A 23,572-nucleotide genomic window follows, 5' to 3' on the forward strand; every position below is an offset into this window, starting at 1 on the left:
TTCAGCTCATGCTAACTTTTCAGCCCAATAGGGTTGCCATACACTGCTACCAACAATACTTATGTTCGTGTGACCAGTGCCGTGTCTACGTCACCAAGTCCACTGGATAGTTTGAGTCACTCAATCACTCAGCGCATCTGGTCGAGCCCTCCTCTTTCCTGAGACATTTGCATCCCTCGGAACACATGACAGCATGCTCTTCCGGCTTTCCACTTATTTCCCAGGTTACTTGTCTTCAAGTCTTTTACCAACCTCTACCTTATCTTTGAAAATACCCATGTTCTTTAGGGTCCAGCAAGCCCTATTTCCTTCTTACTGTATTCTCCCTCTAGGCGATCCACTACATCATTTACTCCCAAGGTTTCAAATATCCTCGATGGGCCAATGGAGACTTCCATCGCCAGCCCAGACCTGTCCCCTAAGCTGAGTCTCTATGGCCACCTGTTTATCTGACCTTTCCATTTGGACGAGGCATTGGCATGCTGAGTTCCACAGAGTCAAACTTAACACTTGGTCTCCTCCCAAAACCAAGCCATCTCCACTGCAGACCTGCTTCTTTTGAGCATGTCCTCTAAGTGGCACCACTATGTACCCATTGCTCAACTCAGAAATATGGGTATTATCCTTGATGTCCCCCATTACCACCCAACAGAGCCGACCAATTATTAAGTCCTGTTGATTTCACCTCCTACACGTTTCTCCAATCTCTTTACTTCTGTCCATCATTATTACCATCATATCAAGTCCAAGCCATTATCACTAACCTCTCCTGGAGCTCCCTAACTGGAGCTCATGTAAATACTGTGGCTCTGCTCTAATGTATGATCTACTCAGGACCTAGAAAGCTGATTTTTTAATGTTTATTTATTCTGGGGGCAGGGGAGGGACAGAGAGAGAGAGGGAGACAGAGGATCCGAAGCAGGCTCTGCACTGTCAGCACAGAGACTGACGCGGGGCTAGAACTCACGACCTGTGAGATCTTGACCTGAGACGAAACCAAGAGTTGGACCCTTAACCGACTGAACCACCCAGGCGCCCCTGGAATGCTATTTTTTAAATGGAAATTTGATCACATCATTCTTTTAAAACCAACAACACTTTTAATTATTTCTGCTCTTTACTAAAAGGATAAAGCTAAAGGTTTGTAATAAAAACTTAACGGCCCTGCCATTAGGTCTGGCGCTCACCTGCCTCTCCAACCTCACCTGTGTTGTTCTTTCCCTTTGTTAAACACACACATTTTTTTCCTTCCTCAGGAGTCCTACCTCAGGATGTTCAATTTTACAGTTTTCTTTTCCCTCGAACAGGAGCTGGTAAACTTTTTTAGGAAAAGACTAGAGAGCAAATATTTTAGGCTTCGTGGGCCAGTAGGTCACAGTCTGACTCAAGCACTCACCTCTTATAGCACAGTATGACTCAGCACAGATAGCACGTGGATAAGCCACACACAATGGGCTGTGGGCTGGGGCACAGTTTGCCAACTCCTATTCTAGAAAGCTAGACGCCCCTATCCCGACACTTACAGATTCATTTCAAGTACCATTTTCCTCACTGAAACTCTTCCTGATCAGGCTAAGCCCTCTTATTTGATGTGCTTTTACCTACCAAGTACATTTCTCTTTCATAGAACTAATTGCTATCACGACTAATTAGATATTTGTGAAAGTCTTTTGTCTATATCCATCTTCCCTGTAAGTCTGTAAATTCCATGACACTGGGGACTATATTTACTTTACTGTTTTATTCCCAGCATGTGGTGGAGAACACGACAGTCAGTAGCAATCAATAAATATTTGTTGAATGAATGAATGATTAATTTGCTATCTGACCTTTAGCCGGCAACTGTTTCTTTTTGAGCCTTAGTTCTCTCCATCTGGAAATGGATGATAGTAACAGCTTAGAACAGATAGAAACAGGTTTGTTTCAAGGTGAGATAACATGGGTGAGTGCATGTTGTGAAATCGAATACAAATTTAGGGGAGAAAAAAACAAGAAAGATGCCTTGATTGCCTAGTATGGGGTACACTGTAGCTCAAGGGGCAGGACAAATCCTGTGGTGGGATTTGCTGGCCCTCCAGCTAAGAAAGCTTTTGCTCTCTTAAGAGGCTGGAAAAAACCAAAACAGAGGGGTGCCGGAGTGGCTCAGTTGGTTAAGAGTCTGACTTTGGTTCAGGTCATGATCTTGCAGTTCCTGAGTTTGAGCTCCATGTTGGGCTCTGTGCTGACAGCTCAGAGCCTGGAGCCTGGTTCAGATTCTGTGTCTCCCTCTCTATCTGCCCCTCCTCTGCTCACACTCCGTGTCTGTTTCTCAAAAATGAATAAACGTTAAAAAAACTTATTTTTTAAAAAAACAAAAACAGAAATGAAACAAAGAACTGTGTGACAGAAAGCACGTGTGGCCCACAAAACCTAAAATATTTTAGTCTGGTCTAGAACGGTGTCTGAGATTAAGTAAATATTTTAATCAGTAAATAAATGAACAATTAATGTTTTCCAAAAACACTCATATTTTAATATTTTGGTGACTAAAAGGCGGTGCCATTTTCTGACTCCCTTTCTTTTCTTCAATGGAGCAAGTGATCAAAATTGTAAACTACCCCCTCCCCAAAGGCTCTATGTTGACTTTAAATTTAACAGACAAAATAAAAAGAGTCTATAAGCATTTGCATTTTCCTCTCAATTATATCAACAGTTGCTTTTGAAGCAGAGAAGGTGTGGGGTGTCAGGGAGGTGGGATAGGAATGGGGACCTGGGGGCCCAGAAAACCACTGGAAAAGCTGGCTGTCGCGTTACACATGGGATTGCCATGTGGAGTCTAAATCGGCAGCAACCAATTCATCGTGTGGTGGACATTATTGAGTTTTTTTCCCATGGGGAGTCCATCATTATATAGAAATTATAAACCAAACATTTACAGGAAACGATAAGGAGCTGGGTTTATTACAAAATAATAGTGCACAAATGGAAAGGAATTTGGACTCAAAAGATCAGGCTTCAAGTCTGAACTCTACCTCTTACTCAACCTACCACTGGGAGCAAATCCATTAGTCTCTCTCTGAGCTTGTGTTTCTTCATCTGGAAAAAGGGAGTCAATATCATTGGTGCCATTCAGTGGGTGGCCATTGGGAGCTTTACATACATTTGATCTTTATATCAAGCTGCAAACTGGCCATTACTAGCCCCAAGATACAGATGAAGAAACCGATGCTCAGAGAGGTCAAGTAACTTGCTCAAAGTGATACCACCAGGAAGAACCAAGAGGTGTGGAGTCAAATCCTGACTCGAGCAACACTACCAGTGAAACCTCTGATTAAGATATTTAACCTTCTTGGGCCTTGTACATGTCTTATCTCACAAAACACACGTGAAGCCTAATTTCTATGAAATTCCTCTATATTAAGTTACCGACTTAGACCTTAAAGGTAGATGTTTTCCTACAAAGTTCTCTCTTAAACCTAACTCTATGTCTCTAGAACAGTAAAAAGGGGATATGCTCTCCCTTCTGTGTATCATAAGAACAACTTAAGTTGAGAAAGCATTAATGCTTAAGAGTATTGGATTTCAAGCATGTCTTTTGAGTACCACGGTGACCATGAATTCTATTTATTCCACATCGATTCCCATCCTGTTTTTGAACCAACCCCCTTTTAATATACGGCATGTCAGTTGATTATTAAATCCTTATTACCTTTGCTTCATTATCTCATGTAGTCTCCCATGTTGGACACACTGTTTCTCCAATTCATCATTTCTTCTCTGTAACTTTTCCAGTTTGTCATACGTATACCTTTTCTCTTGACTGAGCTGAGCTATTTCAGATCTAGAGAGGTGAACACACAGAAATGACAAGGTGTTAAAGGTTCTTACCACCAGAGCATGTTTTTACTGTATAACCTTAGCATCACCTTCAACTCCATACTTAAACATAACAGTGTGAAGACAAGTTATTTTATATAAAACAGAATATCTCAGAAATTGCAAACTGTCTAGTGGAGACATACAATGCATTCAGGGACTCAAGTGGTGGGTAGAGAAAGGAATAAAAACTTGCTCCGAAAGACATGGCGTCTTCAAGGAGCGACACAAGAGTGATCATGACTCGTATTCATACCCAGTATTTATCGAGTGCCTATCACAGGCCAGCTACCATGCTGTTAAAGGAGCAACCCCAGATCCCATCTCTATGATGGGGAGTTGTTTCTTTTAATTAACATAGCTAATGCAATGGCACATGATTTAAGTCCTATAGTTCCAAAAGGCATAATAATGAAAAATGGCACTCCTCTATCCCCGACCCCATCTCCAGCTTCTCAGTGTAACTACTAGTATTTCAGTGTGTGGTTAAATCAAGATCTCTATTTACATTCTGTGGCTACCTGAATATTGGTCATTGCTGGCTAAGTAGTTTATTATGTCAGTGGGCTTTAGGGTAGGGTGACAGAATGTGAAGCCATCTTATCCAGTGGGAGATTTTTAATATCAGTGTCTATAATTCTTTCCTCTGTGGCCATTCGGCTTCTCAACAGAAGAATCCTCCTGTTCCCTGGTTATTGTGTATAACACTAACCGGCAGTGTTCTAGGGGCTGGTTGGAAATAGAGAGGTAGGGATCTCGCCTTTCAGAATGCAGACTTTCTATTAATTTCTCTCATCTCCCCTTCAGTGCCCCTCTTTTAACCAGAGCCTGCTGGTTTAAGCTCTTCAGAGAGGAAGGCCCTAATTTCCTGGGTGGAGAAGGACAGTCACTGGCTGCATGGGGTGGGGGTGGAACTGTCAATTTTGCTTCCAGTCCTAAGTTCCACTTCTGCCTTCCAAGTTTTTCTGGAATCCTGAGAGCAGATCAGCTTGCTTCACAAAGAAGTGCCCCTCTGTAGACACTGAAGCCTCACCTTCCTCCACTTTGCTACAACAGGTACCATTTCCCTGTCTTCTTTCTGTCTTCACATATTTCATTTTTGGGATCACAGATATGTACTCTGGTGATGATTAATGTCCCTCAGGAAATATGCTTGCTGCCTCTTCTGTATCGTGGAGGATTAGCTCAAGTCTCAAAATCTGAAGATCAGAAAGATATCTCTCCGAGAAAAACTGTATCCCTGTCCTTGATTTAGATAAACCTTGCTCCTGTGGTCACCACCTCCTCATGTTCCACTGCCCCACAGACTGGAACTGAAAATTTAAAATTCTTGCAATTAAAATACGAGCAGTTAAAGACTGGTTTGTTTCTTGAAGTTCAAGTAAGACACTTGATGCAGAACCACGTCCCTCCGAAGAAAGGATTCCTCCTCCATTAGGTGAGAGAGAGTCTTTTCTTCCCGGTCAAGAGACGAGGTGGGTTTGCTCCGCATCATTGGAAGGACCAAGCGGTGTCACTGAACCAAGCAATTTGTCACTCTGTGTTCACCTCATTCCCCATTTTGTTTTCATCTTGATTCAAACGTCACCTCAAAGGAAGCTCGCCCTGATTAATACTTTGCAGTTCTCAACGTGTCAGCACATTTTTTGAAACTACCTCTGGCTTTTACTCATACATTAGCTTATCATTTATTCCTCTGAATTGTGCCCTATGCCTCATCTTTCTTACTAGATTATACATGAGGGCCGGGATTATCTCATTTTCGAGCTTAGATCAAGTACTCAATCTACATTTGCTTCTTCTAATAAGAATTCACCTGGGGCGCCTGGGTGGCGCAGTCGGTTAAGCGTCCGACTTCAGCCAGGTCACGATCTCGTGGTCCGTGAGTTCGAGCCCCGCGTCAGGCTCTGGGCTGATGGCTCAGAGCCTGGAGCCTGTTTCCGATTCTGTGTCTCCCTCTCTCTCTGCCCCTCCCCCGTTCATGCTCTGTCTCTCTCTGTCCCAAAAATAAATAAACGTTGAAAAAAAAAATTTAAAAAAAAGAATTCACCTATATTTGAAATAGTCTAAATCAGTCAATAATGGTTTAGGTTTCTCCTTTCCAAATCACATACAATATACGAGAATGTAATGCAGTTATAAGAAATTGTTAGTGTTCTTGCAAGATAGTGTCTCCTATCACAACAAGGGCTATGCGCTGAAATTAATCCCCAAAAGACAAAAAATATCCTTAAACCTGATTAGGAAAACATGCAGAAGAATGTCTGTTCTCAGGTACTTCCCCAGAAAAAAGTCCCTTTTTAAAAGAATAATCATAAAGGAAACATAGACTTTACATTATAAAAATATAAAACCTTTACACACAAAAAATCATAATGTTCATAGTAGCATCCTTTCTAGCAGCAGTCTTGCTCTGCAACCCAGTATCTGCAAACTTAACCCAGAAATATGTCAACAGAAGACTGGTTACGTTACTTATGCAAAGGAATATCAAGAGGCTATTCTGACAGTGTGGCTATTAGTGTTATTCATTGACCTAAAAATATGATATACTGGTAAGAAAGGAAAATAAGTAAAAATCAGCATATAAAGTGATTCCATTTTATAATCAAAAATATTTTTTTAATTAAAAAATTTTTTAATGTTTTATTTTATATTTGAGAGAGTGAGCATGCGTGGTGGAGGGGCAGAGAGTGAGGGACACACAGAATCTGAAGCAGGCTCCAGGCTCTGAGTGTCAGCACAGAGCCTGACGTGGGGCTCCAACCCATGAACCCAGAGATCATGACCTGAGCCGAAGTCGGACGCTCAACTGACTGAGCCACCCAGGATCCCCTAATCAAAAATATTTTGATGTGTATATCATATATTAGTATTGACTATCTCTAGGTGTCAGAATTAGGAATTTTTTAAAATTTATTTTCCTTTCCCGTATTTTTTGAATTTTTGCAATGGATACCTATTTAAGACAAAAAATAAAGTCATGTTAGCTGAACCTACTGTGGTAATCATTTCACAATACATGTAAATCAAAGCATCATGCTGTACTTCTTAAACGTATACTGATGCACATCAAATATACCTCAATAAACCTGGAAAAAAATTTTTGAAAGTCACTGTGATTTTGAAAAAAATTCATGAAAAACAAAAGGAACCGGGAACAAAATTTGCAAAATTAAAAAAAGAAATGGGAACACATAAAAAAACCTAATCTAAATGATTAGAGGCATCATTTAATAAAGTGCTGTCCCACTCTCCATCAAAATTCCAATTAAAAACAAATACAGAGAGGGCACCTCGGTGACTCAGTCGGTTAAGCGACCGACTTCGGTTCAGGTCATGATCTCATGGTTCGTGAGTTCGAGCCTAGCCTTGGGCTCTGTGCTGAGAGCTCGGAGCCTGGAGTCTGCTTCAGATTCTGTGTCTCCCCTCTCTCTCTGTCCCTCCTCTGCTCACATTCTGTCTGTCTCTCTCTGAAAAATAAATAAACATTAAAAAAACCCACAAATATGGAGAATATAAAACAAATGTTCACAGAGGATGAAACAGAAATGGCCAATGAACATTTATAAAATATACAATTTCCACTATTACTCAAAGAAACGCATAATAAAATTGGATTCTGGTTGAGTATTTATTGCACGCGGACTCTCCACCAGGTAGTGGAACCCATCCTTCATATTAATGATGGCCATTAATTCCTCAGGGCAAGTGTTTCTTTCCTTTTCTCTGTGAGGTAAATAGGAGGTTTAATGATTTGCCTGAGGTCACCGGAATGGTGATTAGCCCCGCCCAGATACAAACACTGGCCTATCCAGCTCTAAAGGGGGCTGTCTGGCCCACCATGCAATATTGCCTCTCACTTTTCCTTTCTTAAATCTCTCACTTTTTCTTGTCACATACTGAGATGGGTACATAAATACTGAGAAGAATTTAGCGTAGTACTTGAGCAAAGTCGTACACATTAATAGCCTTCAAAGGCTTCCTGTGATTGAAACAGAAACAAAAAAAAAGGTTTATTGTTTTTGGACGAATGATCCCCTTTTAGGGTATCTCAACTAAGGGGATCATCAAAAATTCAGAATTATGGACAAGATTATTATTATTCATTACAGTTAAAAACCGGAAACATCTTAAATGTCTAATGAATTATGCATACAAATGGCTCCATTACAATTGTTTCCAGAGTAGTGATGCAGACACACATGTTCATTGGATAATATATGCAGTGTAACTCACTCACCAGGTAAACGTACACATACAGACACATTTACATCCACACGCAAATTCACTGAAAGGAAGTATGCCACAGGTTAACAATAGTTAGCTGGATGGTGATGTCACAGGATATTTTTTTCTTTTTTTTTTTTAATTAAAAAAAAATTAAAAAAAATTTTTTTAAATGTTTTTTTATTTCTGAGACAGAGAGAGACAGAGCATGAGTTGGGGAGGGGCAGGGAGCGAGGGAGACACAGAATCAGAAGCAGGCTCCAGCTGTCAGCACAGAGCCCGATGTGGGGCTCGAACTCATGAGCTGTGAGATTATGACTTGAGCCGAAGTCGGATGCTTAACTGACTGAGCCACCTTGTAGTTATAGCCAAATGCTCTATGAGGTTGTCGTACATGACCACAAATATATAAATGTTATTTTGTAAAAGTATATACTATTACCAGGTATTTTATCGCTAGAATACTTTTTTCTGCTCTACATATTTTTGGGTTTTTTTTTCCCCTTTGCTTAAAATGCTGATTTGACTTCTAAGTTCCAATGTTCGATAAAAACTTTGTTAAGTGTACACAGACATCATGTCTTGTCTATCTGGGGCCCATGATACACTGAAAGAAATAGATTACAAAGTTCAGAGAGTAAACTTCCGGCACAAGTTTCTGTGTTAGTCTGAGATTACATTTGTGGCACGGTTATCCAGTGTCATATAAAAGAACAGATGACTCTAACGCATTTTCATCGAAAATTTAGGTAATTTCTGGCTTCACAGAAGCATGAACTTTCCCCTGCATTTTTATACACCAGTTATATTGTGTAATTGCATTTGCATGAAGTATGATATTTTACTACTATAATTAGGATTACAGCAATAACTGTTTTTTAAGGGAAAACACGACCCCGTCATTTTTTATTCTTTTAGATTCTCACTCGGCTTTTGGTGACAATTAGCAGAGGTCAGTATCAGTCGTTCCTTGTAGAATATAATTTTTGTAGCATCCCAACCTAACATCATCCAAACATGCCGGGGAAAAAAAAAATAGTTCAACCGGGTGTGTGTTCTTTACTTCAATTAAACTCACACAGTTGGATACCGACTGTTGCCAAAACAGTAATATAATTTATACATTATAGTCCACACAGTAAAACTACACTAAAAGTCATTTAACAATATTTATAACACCATAAAATACAGTGTTAAAATATATGAACTGCAATATGTACCAAAATTATAAAATTTGTTTCTCATCATCAGTGATTAAAACCAGGATCATTGCTCTAGCCTCAATACCCACAACCCTAGTGACAGATTAGAATTCAAATCTTAATGATCAATTTACAATTAACAAGATAGAAGTGAAACAAATTAAACCAACCATTATATATAACGAGACCCAATGGACTCCCATTGTTCCTCTTAATTACAAAACGCAAATCACAAATACACAATGGGCAGTGTTAGACATCAATCCACAAGCCTAGCAACCCAGAAAGTGACAATGACAGAAAAGAGAGGAGACGCAAAGCCGCATAGACCGGGGTTGTGTGCTCCCGAGCCCTTCTCTTCCACAAGCAAGTGCTGAGACCCTGCAACCCAGCACAGCCTTGATCTCCGCTCTGCAGCTGCCCGAGGCTCACCCCTCCCAGTGCCCAACCTTTCTCAGCTCTTTCGCAGGCCACGGTCAGAGCACAGCAAACCACACCACAAACATCTCACTGCTGATTCATCCAAGCGCCTGCGGAGAGGGAACGCTTCCCTCACTTGGATAAAGAGAAATCACAGTTGCACCAAGGATATTTAAATATCTCCACTTACCAACCTCAAAAACAAACCCTATCCCTGTAATAAGCTCTCGGGGTCCCGGGGAAGAGAGACGGAAGGGTAGCTAAAGTTTATGAGAGCGTCAACTAAAATCAGCCAGAATGTCTGCCCGGTGCCAATTAAGAGCAAAATGGAATTAATTCTCTCGTCTCGTGGTCAAAAAACAAGCTATGTAAAAGGCACAGGATCGGCAGTTCATTTTTAGTTTTAAAATGGGACGTGCCATTCACAAACCCTGGAGTTGCAGACACCATCCAGGCAGCATGGCACGCGCCGTGCAGAAAGTACCCTGCTAACGGCTGTGGAGGGCTTCCAGAGAACGGGAGCGATAGGACTTAAGTTACTTGGGGAGAAAACACATACATCAGACACACACGGAGAAACCGTTTCAAAACACTTGCCCAGAGCAGCCCAGCACGGGGCTGGGGTAAGGAGTTAGAGACCACGGAATGGTGAGCCCAGATTGTCAGCTTTCCTAGCGACTGCATGGGCTCCAGTCAAATGGCTGGATCTGTGAACTAAAAAATAAAGCTTATTATCAATGGTAAGAATCCATTTGGTTGGTATGGGATTATAAATAACATGGAACCCTTAGAGAAACGGCATGGGCAAGACGAGGGGAGCAACAAGGACTGTTTTAAATTGTTGACCGGCACAAAAGAAATACACCTACTTTTAAGAAAAATTGTACCATAGTACTCTGAGGAAAAGCCAGATCAAAATTACCATGTGGTTTAATTATTTTGGAGACTGAGCCTCCACAACGATGACAATTTTAGAAAGCTCAGAAAATTCCAAGGTTTTCCTCACCTCAAAGCACAGGAAAAATTATTTATCCCAAAAGTTTAGTATTGGGTATACAGAGGCATGCTCCTGGAGGTCTCCCATAAGGCTTAGTAAGTTTATAATCTTTTTTAAAAAAAGAAACACTTTGAGCCCTTCAAGTTCTATAGGTGAATTCAAAGCAAAAGGTAATGTCGAAATCACATGTTACATTTTATATGAATTTTGAAAATGTCCTAGGCTTCATGGAGGGAGCCAGCAGGAAAAGAGACTCAGTCAGTGGACAAGAAATTAAGAGTAAACAAACAAACAAACAAACAAAAAAACCTTAAAATCACAGTTTAGCCTACTGACCACTTTCTTGTGAGATACACAAAATGAATACGTTGTAAACTTTGGGGGCTCCTAGAAGTCTTACCTATAATAAGCAACAATTTTTTGAGTGCTTATGATTGCCAGGCCTTAGTTTTGGGTCCACTTGTAAAGTTACAGTAGACGCCTATTCTAATTCTTCAGATTTACAAAACAAGGCGTCAGAGCAGGACTTGAAACACAACCAGATCCACATTTCCCTGATCCTCCTTTGCCTTTAAAAAGTATTTCCTTGTGGTATAGCCTTTGTGTCTGTCAGAATGGCACTCAGACCCTCCCTGGAAAAGACAATAATGGCTACATCAAAGTCAGATCCAAATCACCCCTGTCAAGACCCTTCCAACAATGCCATCGGCTACAGTTATATTTCTACATATCGAGCACGGTGCCAGGTGCTTTACATATGCATGGCTGTATATATGCGTTCCCGTGTATCTCTCTATATTTCTGATTCCCACAACAGTCCCGCAACATGATTTTAGAAATGTTTTTCAGATGGAGAAGCTGAGGTTTGCAGAGATTAGGCAATGTACCCAAGGTCATGAAGCCCAGGGGCAGAGTGAGACTCAAACCTAGCTCTTTCTGAATTCCAAAGTGCCTTTTGCTGCACACCGCCTGTCATCAACAAAGGAACAGGTTGGGACCAGAGTCAGATTAGGATATGGGTCGGGGGGGGAGGGGGTGAAACCACACTTGTTTCATTCATTCAGTCAGTAAATATGTGTTGCGTGCCATCTGTGTGTCAGGCATAAAGGAACACACCCAACTGACAAAGTAGTGGTCAGGAACCGGAGGCACCCTAAGCAAGAGGAGGCGGAGAGGGGCTGGGGTTCACTTTCACTGGATCAGTACAGGGTGAATGAACAGATATAGAGCAGGAAAAAGAGGACCCAGGGCACAGGGCACAAGTTGACCCAGAGTCACGGATTTACCCTCACATGACAAGCATGCCTACTTCTCCACGGGCATTTTTTTTTAAGTTTTTATTTATTTTGAGAAATAGAAAGCATTATGTGCGTGAGCGAGGGAGGGGCAGAGAGAGAGAGGGGGAGAGAGAGAGGGAGAGAGAGGGAGAGAGAGAGGGAGGGAGGGGAAAGAGAGAATCCCAAGCAGGCCCCGAGCTGTCAGAGCAGAACCTGATGCGGAGCTCGAACTCATGAACCAACCCTGAGATCATGACCTGAGCTGAAGTCGGATGCTTAACTGACTGAGCCATCCAGGCGCCCTACTCCATGGGAATTTAAAGATTAAATTTTCCTTCCCAAACTTTCTTATCATAACTACTTTGGCCTGGATTTTCTTTGGTAGTAGATGTGAAATATTATACTTATCACAAGAAAGATCATTGGCTTCGGAACTAGAAATATCGAAGATAGAACTCGAGCTCTCCCACTTCTCAGCTATTTCAACACCCCGAGTATGGAGTCCCTCATCTGTAAAAGAAGGTAATAATTCCTGTCTCGGGGCGCCTGGGTGGCTCAGTCAGTTAAGCGTCCAACTTCGGCTCAGGTCATGATCTCACAGTTCGTGGGTTCGAGCCCCGCGTCGGGCTCTGTGCTGACAGCTCGGAGCCTGGAGCCTGCTTCCGATTCTGTGTCTCCCTCTCTCTCTGCCCCTTCCCTGCTCATGCTCTGTCTCTCTCTGTCTAAAAAATAAATAAAAACATTAAAAAAAAATTCCTGTCTCAAGTTATAAGAATTAAGTAACATATACCAAGCATATAGCAACTCCTCCTTTTGATACACTGCCGTTTCCCCAATTATGTCTCCTTAGAGAGCAAGATAATTAATAATCACAAAGCAATATTAAGATAACATAATCTTGTAAGTCCCAGATCAACTTCTTAAATTATACGATCCAGTTTGTTGTTGTTCTGTTGTTTATTTCTTCTAACAAATTACATACTTTTGGGTTTATGTGAGGCAAATCACACATTTCTAGTTAGCAGTAGGTACTGTTGATATATTATGAGAGTCTCTTCCATGACAAAATCATTTGGGTTCCCTTGTCAAATTTCCTGAAAATATCTGGCATTTTAGCATCCTGAGCTTTTTCCCTACCCAAACAGGATATTTAATTAGCATTTGTTAAGAAGGTGCCCATGTCAGAGCACATTCTGGGTGCTTTATGGGAGCCTCTGTCTTTCTGAGAGCAGAAAGAACTGAGTTCATAACATAAGCCTTCTGATTCCCCCAAAAGATTCAGGGATGGGGATTCCATCAGCTAAGCCACCTCATTGATGCAGGAACGCAAGATGGGGCTCAGGGTCATCAGATATGCTCTGATCCTCCTGGAAATTCTTTCTGAATGAGATACCAAAGTCAGAAGTTTGTTTGCTGAGCACTACTGCTTGCTCTGTGTAGATCTAAGTGAGCTTCAGAAAAATACAGAAGAGATCTACAGGTTATTTTCCATTTGGTTATATTTTAATGTGATATCTGACAGCTTGTTAGTTACATGAATGATGCCTTTCGTAGTTGAATTCAAAGTGACTCTGTCCAACATCGTTCATTTACAAGAGGAAACAATAGTTCAAGCAGGTCGAATAAATTTGTCCGTGACTACACAGTTACTCTCAGAGCCAAGGTGAAAACTCGGGTTTTTTGTTGTTTTTTGTTTTTTTTACAATTTAGAGTCTAAAATAATTCATTCGCTAAAATAATCTGATTAGAAAATGTGCCAAAAATAATTAAGGTCTCAATCAATGTATTTTATAAAAGAGCAGTGTACCAGGGCGGCTGGCTGGCTCAGTCAGTAGAGCACACGACTCTTAATCTCAGGGTGGTGAGTTTGAGCCTCACGTTGGGTGTGGAGCCTACTAAAAAACCAAATAAACAAAAACAGTGTACCTACAAAATGAATGATAGCTGTCCTAGTGAAACAATTTTAGGGGAAACAAAAGGATGGCTTGGGTTTATGTATTTTGAAGTATCCCCTACTTTCACTGTTATATGTACACATCTCATCTATGATCATTTGACCTAAACATAGCTTCTGTGTGCTCACGGAGAATCGTGAGAATAGATTAAAACATGAACTGTATTAACATAAGGCTTTCCAACTGTTTAACTTACCCACATCCTTTATTAGAATACCTGTCATATAGAATACCTGTGAATAGACTGTTGTGTTCTGAAGTTTCATAGTTATCAATTTTGAACATTAAAAAAGTCAAATAATAGTACGTATACATAATCATGAAAACACACCAGGGTGTCTGTATGGACAATCAAGAAAGTGTTCATACAGAGAAAATATTTTCACAGTTAACATATCAACACATATCTAATTTTGACATTAGACTCTAAAATAGTGGAAATGCTGTTTTTTTTTCTTAAGGAAACAAACGATAGTATTTACACAAACAGTGCTCTGAAAGTATTCTATGATAATACTTACCTGCTTTTTTGGGAGATTTGTTCCAGTTTCTTGGCTAATGCACAGCACTCTTCCTTTAACTTTGTCAAAAATGTATTCTGGGAGGTCAGCAGTGAATACTGTTCATTTTCTAGAAATAATAACAAGCCCCGCCCCCCCACCAACATAAGATGTTTATGGTTGTGACAGCATGCTTCTGTATGTAGAGTGGTAAAGGTACTAAGACCACTACCCATTTCCTATAAGCCACTAGATCAATTTCAATGTCCTAAGTCGAAGCACCAGTCACCTGGCAAGACACTAAATCTTGGGAGGCATTAATTTTTCTAATAATTACACACCAGAAACATTTTTTATCATACCAGCTTGGGGTAATGTTTTAATGCGCTGATAAACTGTCAGAAACCTCAAGATGCTTATATCTTTGTAATAGGCAAGATATTATATTTTTATTTTGACAATTTTACTATAAACAGAGTGTCAAAAATCATCATGACTAGATAATTCAAAAACAAAATAACTGAGGAACTCTCTTGTATACTGTAACTCCTGCTTTGAGTTTCACATTTGCTCATAGATTTCCCTATCCCCACCCCTGGTATATAGTTCTTTCATTATGAAGGTGAAACACATAATTTCCTTAGAACTCAGCTTTCATTGTCAACAGCATGAGCTTCAAGGAAGATCTGGTCAAAGGAATTGAAGAGAGTGTGATATTTTCCTGCAAAATAAAAGGGAGTGCTCTTAAGGTGGTCTTAACAGTTAAATACTCTCACGTAGCGCTCAGAGATTCTGCCCAAGACCCCTCGATCGCCAGAATCCTGCAAGCAGGAAAGGCAAATGCTAATTTTTCCTGAAATTTCCTCCTTTTACTTTTAGTGGAAAAACATCTACTGAGTCTGGAAAGTGCTGGAGGGACTCATGTGAGTCGGTATGACATTTGCCTCTTTGTAAGCAAATCGATGATTTAGTGAATTTTACATGACCGATTTTCCACCTACAGGATAAGCAGTAATTTTTTAGCATGTCACCGAATGCAGTGCAATGAAATCATGTGCGAATTATCTTTAAGTGTAAGCTTTGCTAAGTCCCTTTATTTCTTTTCAATGTTAACTATCGATTGGCAAAAAGCATGCATCATCCAGAGCAAAATAAATCAAGGCACTAAAAACCAGGCAACACTTTTCTGGAAGAGACGGGATCAATTAAACTTTTGTTTTTAATAGTACAATCAGCTTGGAGTATGTGGTGTGGAATTATAATGACTGCCACTGTCTTGTTTTGACTAACACTGTCTGTGAACACACAACTCCAAAGTGAAAGGAACCACATAATGCTCTGACTGAACACATCAAACTGCCTGCTTGGAAAGTGCATTTTACTTTCAAATGCAAGGTAAAGAGTTACTGGCCAACTCAGTCTGCAAAATCGCGCCAACGTGATGAAAGATGGCAATTTTTAGCCAAGCTGCCAGCTGTGGTCAATGCCTTGTATTAGCGAATTTCCCCAGCAGTTTGAGAACTTGAAGAATGTGAAGGATTAAACATCACTCTAGACAGGGGCTGGGGGGAGGTGGGGACATCATACAAATGCTAAAAATGTTCGAAGCTGCAAAGATTAAATAAAGGAACATATCAATTTGGAGCCACTGAATTACATCCAGCTGCGACAGTGAATTAAGAACCGATTAATGGCTAAAGCTTTTCTCCAGTTTGGATGCTGAAGCAAACTCATTAGGCTTTTAGAGTAGCTATAATGTGTGTACTGTGGGAACTGTTCAATGCTATTCAGGAGACTCTAACTGTAAGCTCAGAGCATTTCCCGCAGAGCCTCTGATGCTATTTTCTTTATATAACATGTGTGCCTGAAAACCCAGCCAAAAACAAGCCCTTTGTTTTTCTACTTTGTTGTGGTCTCTCTCAGCTTTACGTTTCTTGAACACAGGTAAATAAACTCATAATCCAGATGGTGCAACAGATGTGAGAGCAGCACTCTGAAATCAACAGACAGTGGGCAATACTTTCCGTTTTCTCTTTTAAACGCTAACTAATATGTAATTCGGAATCTCCGGTGTAGTTAGCATCTGCTCCCTTCGGCCAGCCAAAGGTTACAGGTGTTCCTGATGTCATTTCACAGTAAGGCGTGGGCCTGGCTTGTGAGCGAGTGCCCAGGCTCTAATCTTCCCCTACCACCTACCAGTTTTGTCATGCTGGGCCTCCATTTGCTGTATCTTCTGTGTCAGCTCCTGCTCCCTTTGCTGGGCCTGAAGGGCTTGGGCCTTTGCTTCGTTGCTAAGCCTCTGCTGAATGCTATCTTTTTCCAGTCTACAAAGCAGAGAGGAGACAGACAGAAATTTAATCTGCAGATGCACGGGGCCTCCTCATTTCCCCTACAGACCCCAGAGAGCTGACGCGGTCGTCGGTTGTGGGGCGTGAGAAGACAACAGTCTTTGTCGGACTCCCCCCACTCCCGCCCCCCTGGGGGGGAAGATCCAAAGGACCCTTCCTACTGTGGTAAATACGCGCCATAAATCTAACTGGACTCAAGGACGCAACTTTAAAAATCAAAAAATCGTGACACCCGAATATTGGTGTTTTGTAACTTTAAAACACAAACCCCCTCTACTGTAAGACTGTCAATATTGTGGTACCAGTTCATGTTTTATCTCTGGAATGGTATTTCCTAATCATCTTACGGTTCTAGGAAGAGCCTGATTCCATCCTCCAAACCCTAAACTCTCGAAACGAAGCGTTGGAGACGCTCGGGATGTAACGCAGGAGATTCTCTCCAGAAGCGAGGAAATGATTCTGCGGTATCACCTGCATGTTTTCGTTCAATGCCTTCACACATTAGGCCATATAATGTGAATCTAAACATGAATATGAAAATGAACGACTTCCCCTAGCGTGTCACAGTAGGGCCCCTTTGGGGTCACGTTGAAAGAAATGGCGGGATGAGGATATTCCATGGTCCAAGACAATATCCCACCCCGCTGTGACGGGATATTGACCCAGCAAGATGGGTCATGCCACTGAGTCCAATAACCCATCACCGTGGTTCTTAAAGAAAGAGACTGCCTGAACAATTAGAAGCTGATGAACGCAGGGGGGGTCTCATCGCGGCGGCACCACGCACACACACACATTAGGTCGGTTCCTCATACTCTAAATATGGGTAAGTGAAATGAGGGTTTCCTTTAATTAACTGACTTAGTTATTTCTAACTCCTTATCTCCTTGTGGGCATTTCTCATCCGTGCTGTTTTAGTTTACTAATTGAGATATTTACTGCCTTGCCTTTGCCAAACTAAAAATAAACAATTCCATAAAGCTATCACTAGTAGTCTACATACCGCTGTGGAGCTTCAATTCATTGGCTTCTAATTATAAAGCAACATAAGGAAAGTCTGCGTTGAAATTGGTCAATGCATGCAGGAATGTTGTGGTGGAAAATTTCAGAAGGAAACTACACCCATATCTCACTCAAATGGAATCATCAGGAGTCCATGCTAAATGTGAAATAAGGTCCCTTCTGGTGCTTCTAATAACGACACCCCCTTGGATTTGCTCCAAGGTCTTGCTTCACACTCAGTTCCAAACTGGTATATTGCAACAAATAGATAGACTAGGCCACTTTCTGCCTCCCCAGTCACACCGTGTCTTTTCTGCCCATGGATCATTGCATATGTCTCTTTGTTTTCCTGGGGTGTCTCCCCCCACCCATCCTGTTCCATGCCCCCCACCCCCACCCCATCGTTCTGTTCAGTATATACTGCTCTTTGAGGTGTCCTCAGAATTCTCCCCCTCTCCTTCCATTCTCTCCTAAATTATTCTTTCCCCCATGACCTAAGTACATGTTGCAAATGTATATGTCCTATAAGATAGCATTTAGCACACTTGCGTTATTGGTTTATGTGCCTGGCCCTTTTTGTCATCTTTGTCTCTTTCTACCCTGAGTGCTGCTCAATACTTGGCACATGAGAAGTGGGCAGTGAACACTAATGAACGGATGTTCTTATACCCTTGCTGTGGGGGAAGGGTGGATGCACCTTCAGTGAGGTTGGAGAATCTGCTCATGTCTCAGATGAGGAGGCAAAGCTTTTCAGACATGTTAAAAAGGAAGAGTGCCTGGAAGAGAATGGCTCTAGTGGCTTTGCCAGCTGGAGACCATGCTGCTGAAGGAATCAGCCAAAAAAGAGCACTGTGGTCTCTTCTACTGAGTAACCACTCCCAGGTCAGACCCCTGGTTATGGGTCTGAGACCCCTAATAACTGGGTAGCCGTACTATGCACTGCTCAAAACCAATACCTATTTGAGAGTGAAAAGGCGTACTATTAGCACATCGAGACAACAGTCATAACTGGGGCTACCCTTTGCAAACTGGGGCTATGGGTCCCCTCCGTAGGGGTTGCCAGCCTCAACATCAATTTTCAGCATAAGAAGTTGCCTAATTACTGATATTCCAAATTTACTATAGAAAAATACTTAGGGGCGCCTGGGTGGCGCAGTCGGTTAAGCGTCCGACTTCAGCCAGGTCACGATCTCGCGGTCTGTGAGTTCGAGCCCCGTGTCGGGCTCTGGGCTGATGGCTCAGAGCCTGGAGCCTGTTTCCTATTCTGTGTCTCCCTCTCTCTCTGCCCCTCGCCCGTTCATGCTCTGTCTCTCTCTGTCCCAAAAATAAAAATAAACGTTGAAAAAAAAATTAAAAAAAAAAAAAAGAAAAATACTTACTGTTATTGCGGTTCTCATTACAAAATGAGACCATTTAAAAGAGTAGTCTACCAACAAACGTTGAGCTACACATCAACTTTTGTTTCTTGACTCCTTCCCCAATTTTTACTCTATTTAAGAAATGACATGTGATTTTATTATTTTTAATTGAGGTATAATTGACATATAATATATTGGTTTCAGGTGTAAAACATATTCGATATTTGTACATAGTACAAAATGATCACAATAATACTAGTGACCATTTCTTTTCATTGCATAAAAACACAGCCTGTCTTTACTTCCCTATTTCCTCCCTTCAGTCCCCTTTCCTGCTATGTTTGTTTGTTTGTTTGTTTAGGGTTTATTCATTTTGAGAGAGAGAGAGAGAGAGAGAGAGAGAGAGCACGCAAGCAGAGGAGGGGCAGAGAGAGAGGGAGAGAGATTGAATCTCAAGCAGATTCTGCACTGCCAGCACAGAGCCCGACATGGGGCTAGAACCCATGAACCATGAGATCACAACCTGAACTGAAGTTAAGAGCTGGATGCTTAACTGACTGAGCCTCCTCCCGGGCACCCCTCAAATCTATTTATTTAAATCTGCTCACATTATAGCTGAAAAAAGAAATCTGCTCAAAGGTTACATTGTAAGTGATGTGAAGGCAGAGATGGGATTTGAAATACAGTAGAACCCTGGATTGCCAGTAACTTGTTCTGCAGGTATTCCACAAGACGAGCAAACATTTCTAATAAATTTTAATGTGATAAACCAGCGATGTCTTGCACTATGAGTAGTATGTGAAGCCAAACGTCACATGATCACAACTGACCCAATGGTTCTTGAAATTTACTTTGATGTACCAAGTGCTTTGGATTACAAGCATGTTTCTGGAACGAATTATGCTTGCAAACCAACGATCTACTGTATTCTGATTTAAGGAAGCCTATTTTATGACACTCCAGAGGCAATGCAATAATGGACTGAAAGAGTAATAAAAACCACTTAGGTAGCCAAGGGAGGGATTAGAGAAGAATCTGAATCAATTCATTTAATATTTATCATAACCCCATAACGTGAAAGACAGTCTGCTAGGCACCGAGTCAAATAAAGATAAGTATGGCATAGTCCTTGCTCCTAACAGGGAATTCAAAATGGCTAACATAGAAAGTAGAGGGTGCGATACACCACAAGAAAGCTACAAGGCAAAAACTCCCGAGGCAGAGAAAATGAGAGGTTAATCCCAGCTGGGTGTGAGCGCATCATGAAGGGTAGCTGAGCCAGTCTTCCCCAACCGGTTTTCTTTCAGTTCTCATTAGAAACACTGATGATCTCACTCAATCCAACTTGAAGTTAGCCATATTTTTAAATTGGAAAGCAATGGCTGTAAAGAAGAATTTCTTGGTTGTTATTAAAATGAGGCTGGCGTGCCTGGGTGGCTCAGTGGGTTAAACGTCTGACTCTTGATCTCGGCTCAGGTCTTGATCTCATGCTTCATGAGATCGAGCCCTGCATCAGGCTCTGTGCTGACAGCATGAATTTGCTTGGGATTCTCTCTCTCTCTCCCTCTCCCTCTGCCCTTTGTCCGCTCATGCTCTTTCTCTCTCTCAAAATAAATAAATACACATTTTTTAAAAATGAGGCTGAAAGATTTATTCATAATAGCTAAAAATTGGAAACAACCTAAATGCCCACTAGCTGCTAAATGGATAAACAAATTGTGGTGTGGCCGTACAACAGGGAACTAGGAATAGCAGGAATAAGAAGAAACAGGCTACCGTACGTATGACACATGGGTGAGCGTCAAAAGCAGTATGCTTAGTTAAAGAAGCCAGACGCCAAAAACATATTGCGTGATTTCATGAACATGACATTCTAGGAAAGTAGGCACCACAGTGACATGTCAGTGCTGCCAGGACCTAAGGATCAGGGAGGGGTGCAAGGAAACAAAGGGGCAGGAGGGAAACTGGGGGTTGACAGAAATGTTCTCTATCATGATTACGATGGTCCCACATCTGTGTCCATTTGTCAAAATATATTTCATTACACACCTGAAACTGGTGATGTTTAGTATATTTAAATTCACCTCAATAGGGCTGATTTTAAAAAGGAGCAAAGGGGGCACCTGGGTGGCTCAGTCAGCTAAGCCCCTGACTGTTGACTTCGGCTAAGGTCATGATCTCATGGTTGGTGAGTCTGAGCCCTGCATCTGGCTCCATGCTGACAGTGCAGAGACTGCTTAGATTCTCTCTCTCTCACTCTCTCTCTGACCCTCCCCTGCTCATGGTCCCTCTCTCTCTCTCTCTCTCCCTCTCACCCTCTCTGTCTCTCTCAAAATAAATAAATAAATGTAATAAAAAAAAAAGGAGTAAATGTGCTAGAACAAGAACAGCTACCTTCTCCAACTTATTCACAATCACTGGTGGCCATACATGCACTCTGGTGGGCATGTCAGTGTTTTCTTGGTAACAACTGAGAGCTAAAGGAAATTAACAAGCACTGGATAGACCTCAAGCGTGGACTAAGTACACACAGAGGCTTTGTCACTCCTTTTTTCCAATTACAGTTCTGGTGATTATATTTTCTTAAAGTGGCTATGATGATATTTACCATCCCATTAAAGAAATGGACTGAAGAATTAACTTTATGTTTCTGATCCTCAACTTTATCATTTATTATTTTAAATCCCACTATTTTAAAAATACACATGTCACCAAGCAAAAATGACTTATTAGAACTTTTTTAAAGACATTTAAAATTTTAGGGGCCTCTGGGTGGCTCAGTTGGTTAAGCATCCGACTTTGGCTCATGTCATGATTTCGCAGTTCATAGGTTCAAGCCCCACATTGGGCCCTGTGCTGACAGCTCAGAACCTGGAGCCTACTTTGGATTCTGTGTCTCGCTCTCTCTTTGCCCCTCCATGGCGCGTGCTCTGTCTCTCTCTGTCTCAAAAATAAATAAACTTAAAAAAAAAAAAGTAATACGAGGTTTTCCAATGTGTTAGAAAGAAAGATAAAACTGGAAAAGGAGAAGTCATTTCACCTGAAAAGTAATTTTCAGGGGTGCCTGGGTGGCTCAGTTGGTTAAGTGTCCAACTTCAGCTCAGGTCATGATCGCTTAGTTTGTGAGTCCAAGCCCCGAATTGGGCTCTGTGCTGACAGCTCAGAGCCTGGAGCCTGATTTGGATTCTGTGTCTCCCTCTTTCTCCCTACCCCTCCCCACTTACGCTCTATCTCTCTCCCAAAAATAAATAAACATTAAAGAAAAATGTATTAGTTTTATAACTACATTGAGGGACTAAAGTTTCTGGTGACCCTAAAGCTCATCAATGAGTCTGGGACAGAAATGATGAAAGCTTCAAGTCTAACCCGAGAATGAAACCTGTAGTGGCAGTGATTTGAGGCTCCAATCCCATCTGCCATGTTTCTAGTCTCCTTTTCACTGACAACTGACATTCTAGTGTTAAACATACTTTTGGTTAAAAGGTCTTTCCCTCGTAAAGTACAGTACAGAGAGCTTTGTGACAGCAGAATGTCAGTATGACGAAACTTATGAGACCCTTTATAACATGCTTATTCACCAAGAGCCATAGCTGATGGAATTATATAGAAAAGCAGCAGCAGGGAGGCGTGGGTGTTATTGTGAGTTAAGATACATCATGTCCATTTGTCCCAAGATTGGTGATATTATCTTTGATCACTTGGGTAATGTCATTGGTGTGTTCTAAAATGTTTAATAACTGGTCTCCAGGGTGGGGGGAGGGGGAGGGAGGAATTGCTTATTTGTAGTGTTTACCAATTTTAAGTGTAAATACTTCTACTGTGGCCTATTTCAAGCTACTAGAGTGACATCACTGAATAGAGAGTTGTGAAGAAATGCGTACCATTGGCTTTCATAGGCTGGCATGAGCCAGCCCTGACTCACCACTGGTTAGGTGGTCTCTCCCGGGCTTCTCCACTGTAATGTTACTCTTTCCTTCTTTGTAATCAATGGGTGATTTGTTGGGAGATGTTAAGACCATGTGAATACCCTATTTCTCATTAAATTTTCAGTTAATAGTTTTATATCCCATGGTTACTCCTGTGTCTAACAGTCTTTTTTATTTATTAATTAACATTGTGCTGTAAAAAAGGGCCTTCCTTTCTCTCTCATTTATTAATTTATTGATATCAGCATGGAATCCTGGATTCCTATTTTATTCAATGGGTTGCAAACTATTATGGCCACCATTTATTTATCAATTCATCCTAGATTTGGCCAGTGGGAACCCCTTCAAGCTGTTTCCTATATTATATCTATTAGTCTTTAAAAAAATTTTTTTTAACATTTACCCATTTTTGAGAGACAGAGAATGAGCAGGGGAGGGGCAGAGAGAGAGGGATAGACACAGAATCCAAAGCAGGCTCTAGACTCTAAGCTGTCAGCCACAG

At 41.3% G+C, this 23,572-nt stretch overlaps 1 protein-coding gene across 4 annotated transcripts in view; it reads right to left on the minus strand.

The window, feature by feature from the left end:
• Positions 1-23,572, minus strand: part of SDCCAG8 (SHH signaling and ciliogenesis regulator SDCCAG8) — a 246,594-nt gene that overhangs the window by 74,691 nt on the left and 148,331 nt on the right. For 2 of the 4 annotated variants that reach the window (XM_043568296.1, XM_043568298.1), the window contains exons 14-16: positions 16,633-16,760; positions 14,458-14,566; positions 3,689-3,820 (exon numbers count right to left, since the gene is read on the minus strand). In XM_043568296.1, the coding sequence (XP_043424231.1) occupies positions 3,689-3,820; positions 14,458-14,566; positions 16,633-16,760 (369 nt within the window). Of the gene's footprint in view, positions 1-3,688; positions 3,821-14,457; positions 14,567-16,632; positions 16,761-23,572 lie in introns of those variants that run through there. The other 2 variants (XM_043568300.1, XM_043568299.1) reach the window with 2 other exon arrangements.

The sequence above is a fragment of the Prionailurus bengalensis genome, chromosome E4, assembly GCF_016509475.1.
Source record: "Prionailurus bengalensis isolate Pbe53 chromosome E4, Fcat_Pben_1.1_paternal_pri, whole genome shotgun sequence".
Classification (NCBI taxonomy): Eukaryota; Metazoa; Chordata; class Mammalia; order Carnivora; family Felidae; genus Prionailurus; species Prionailurus bengalensis.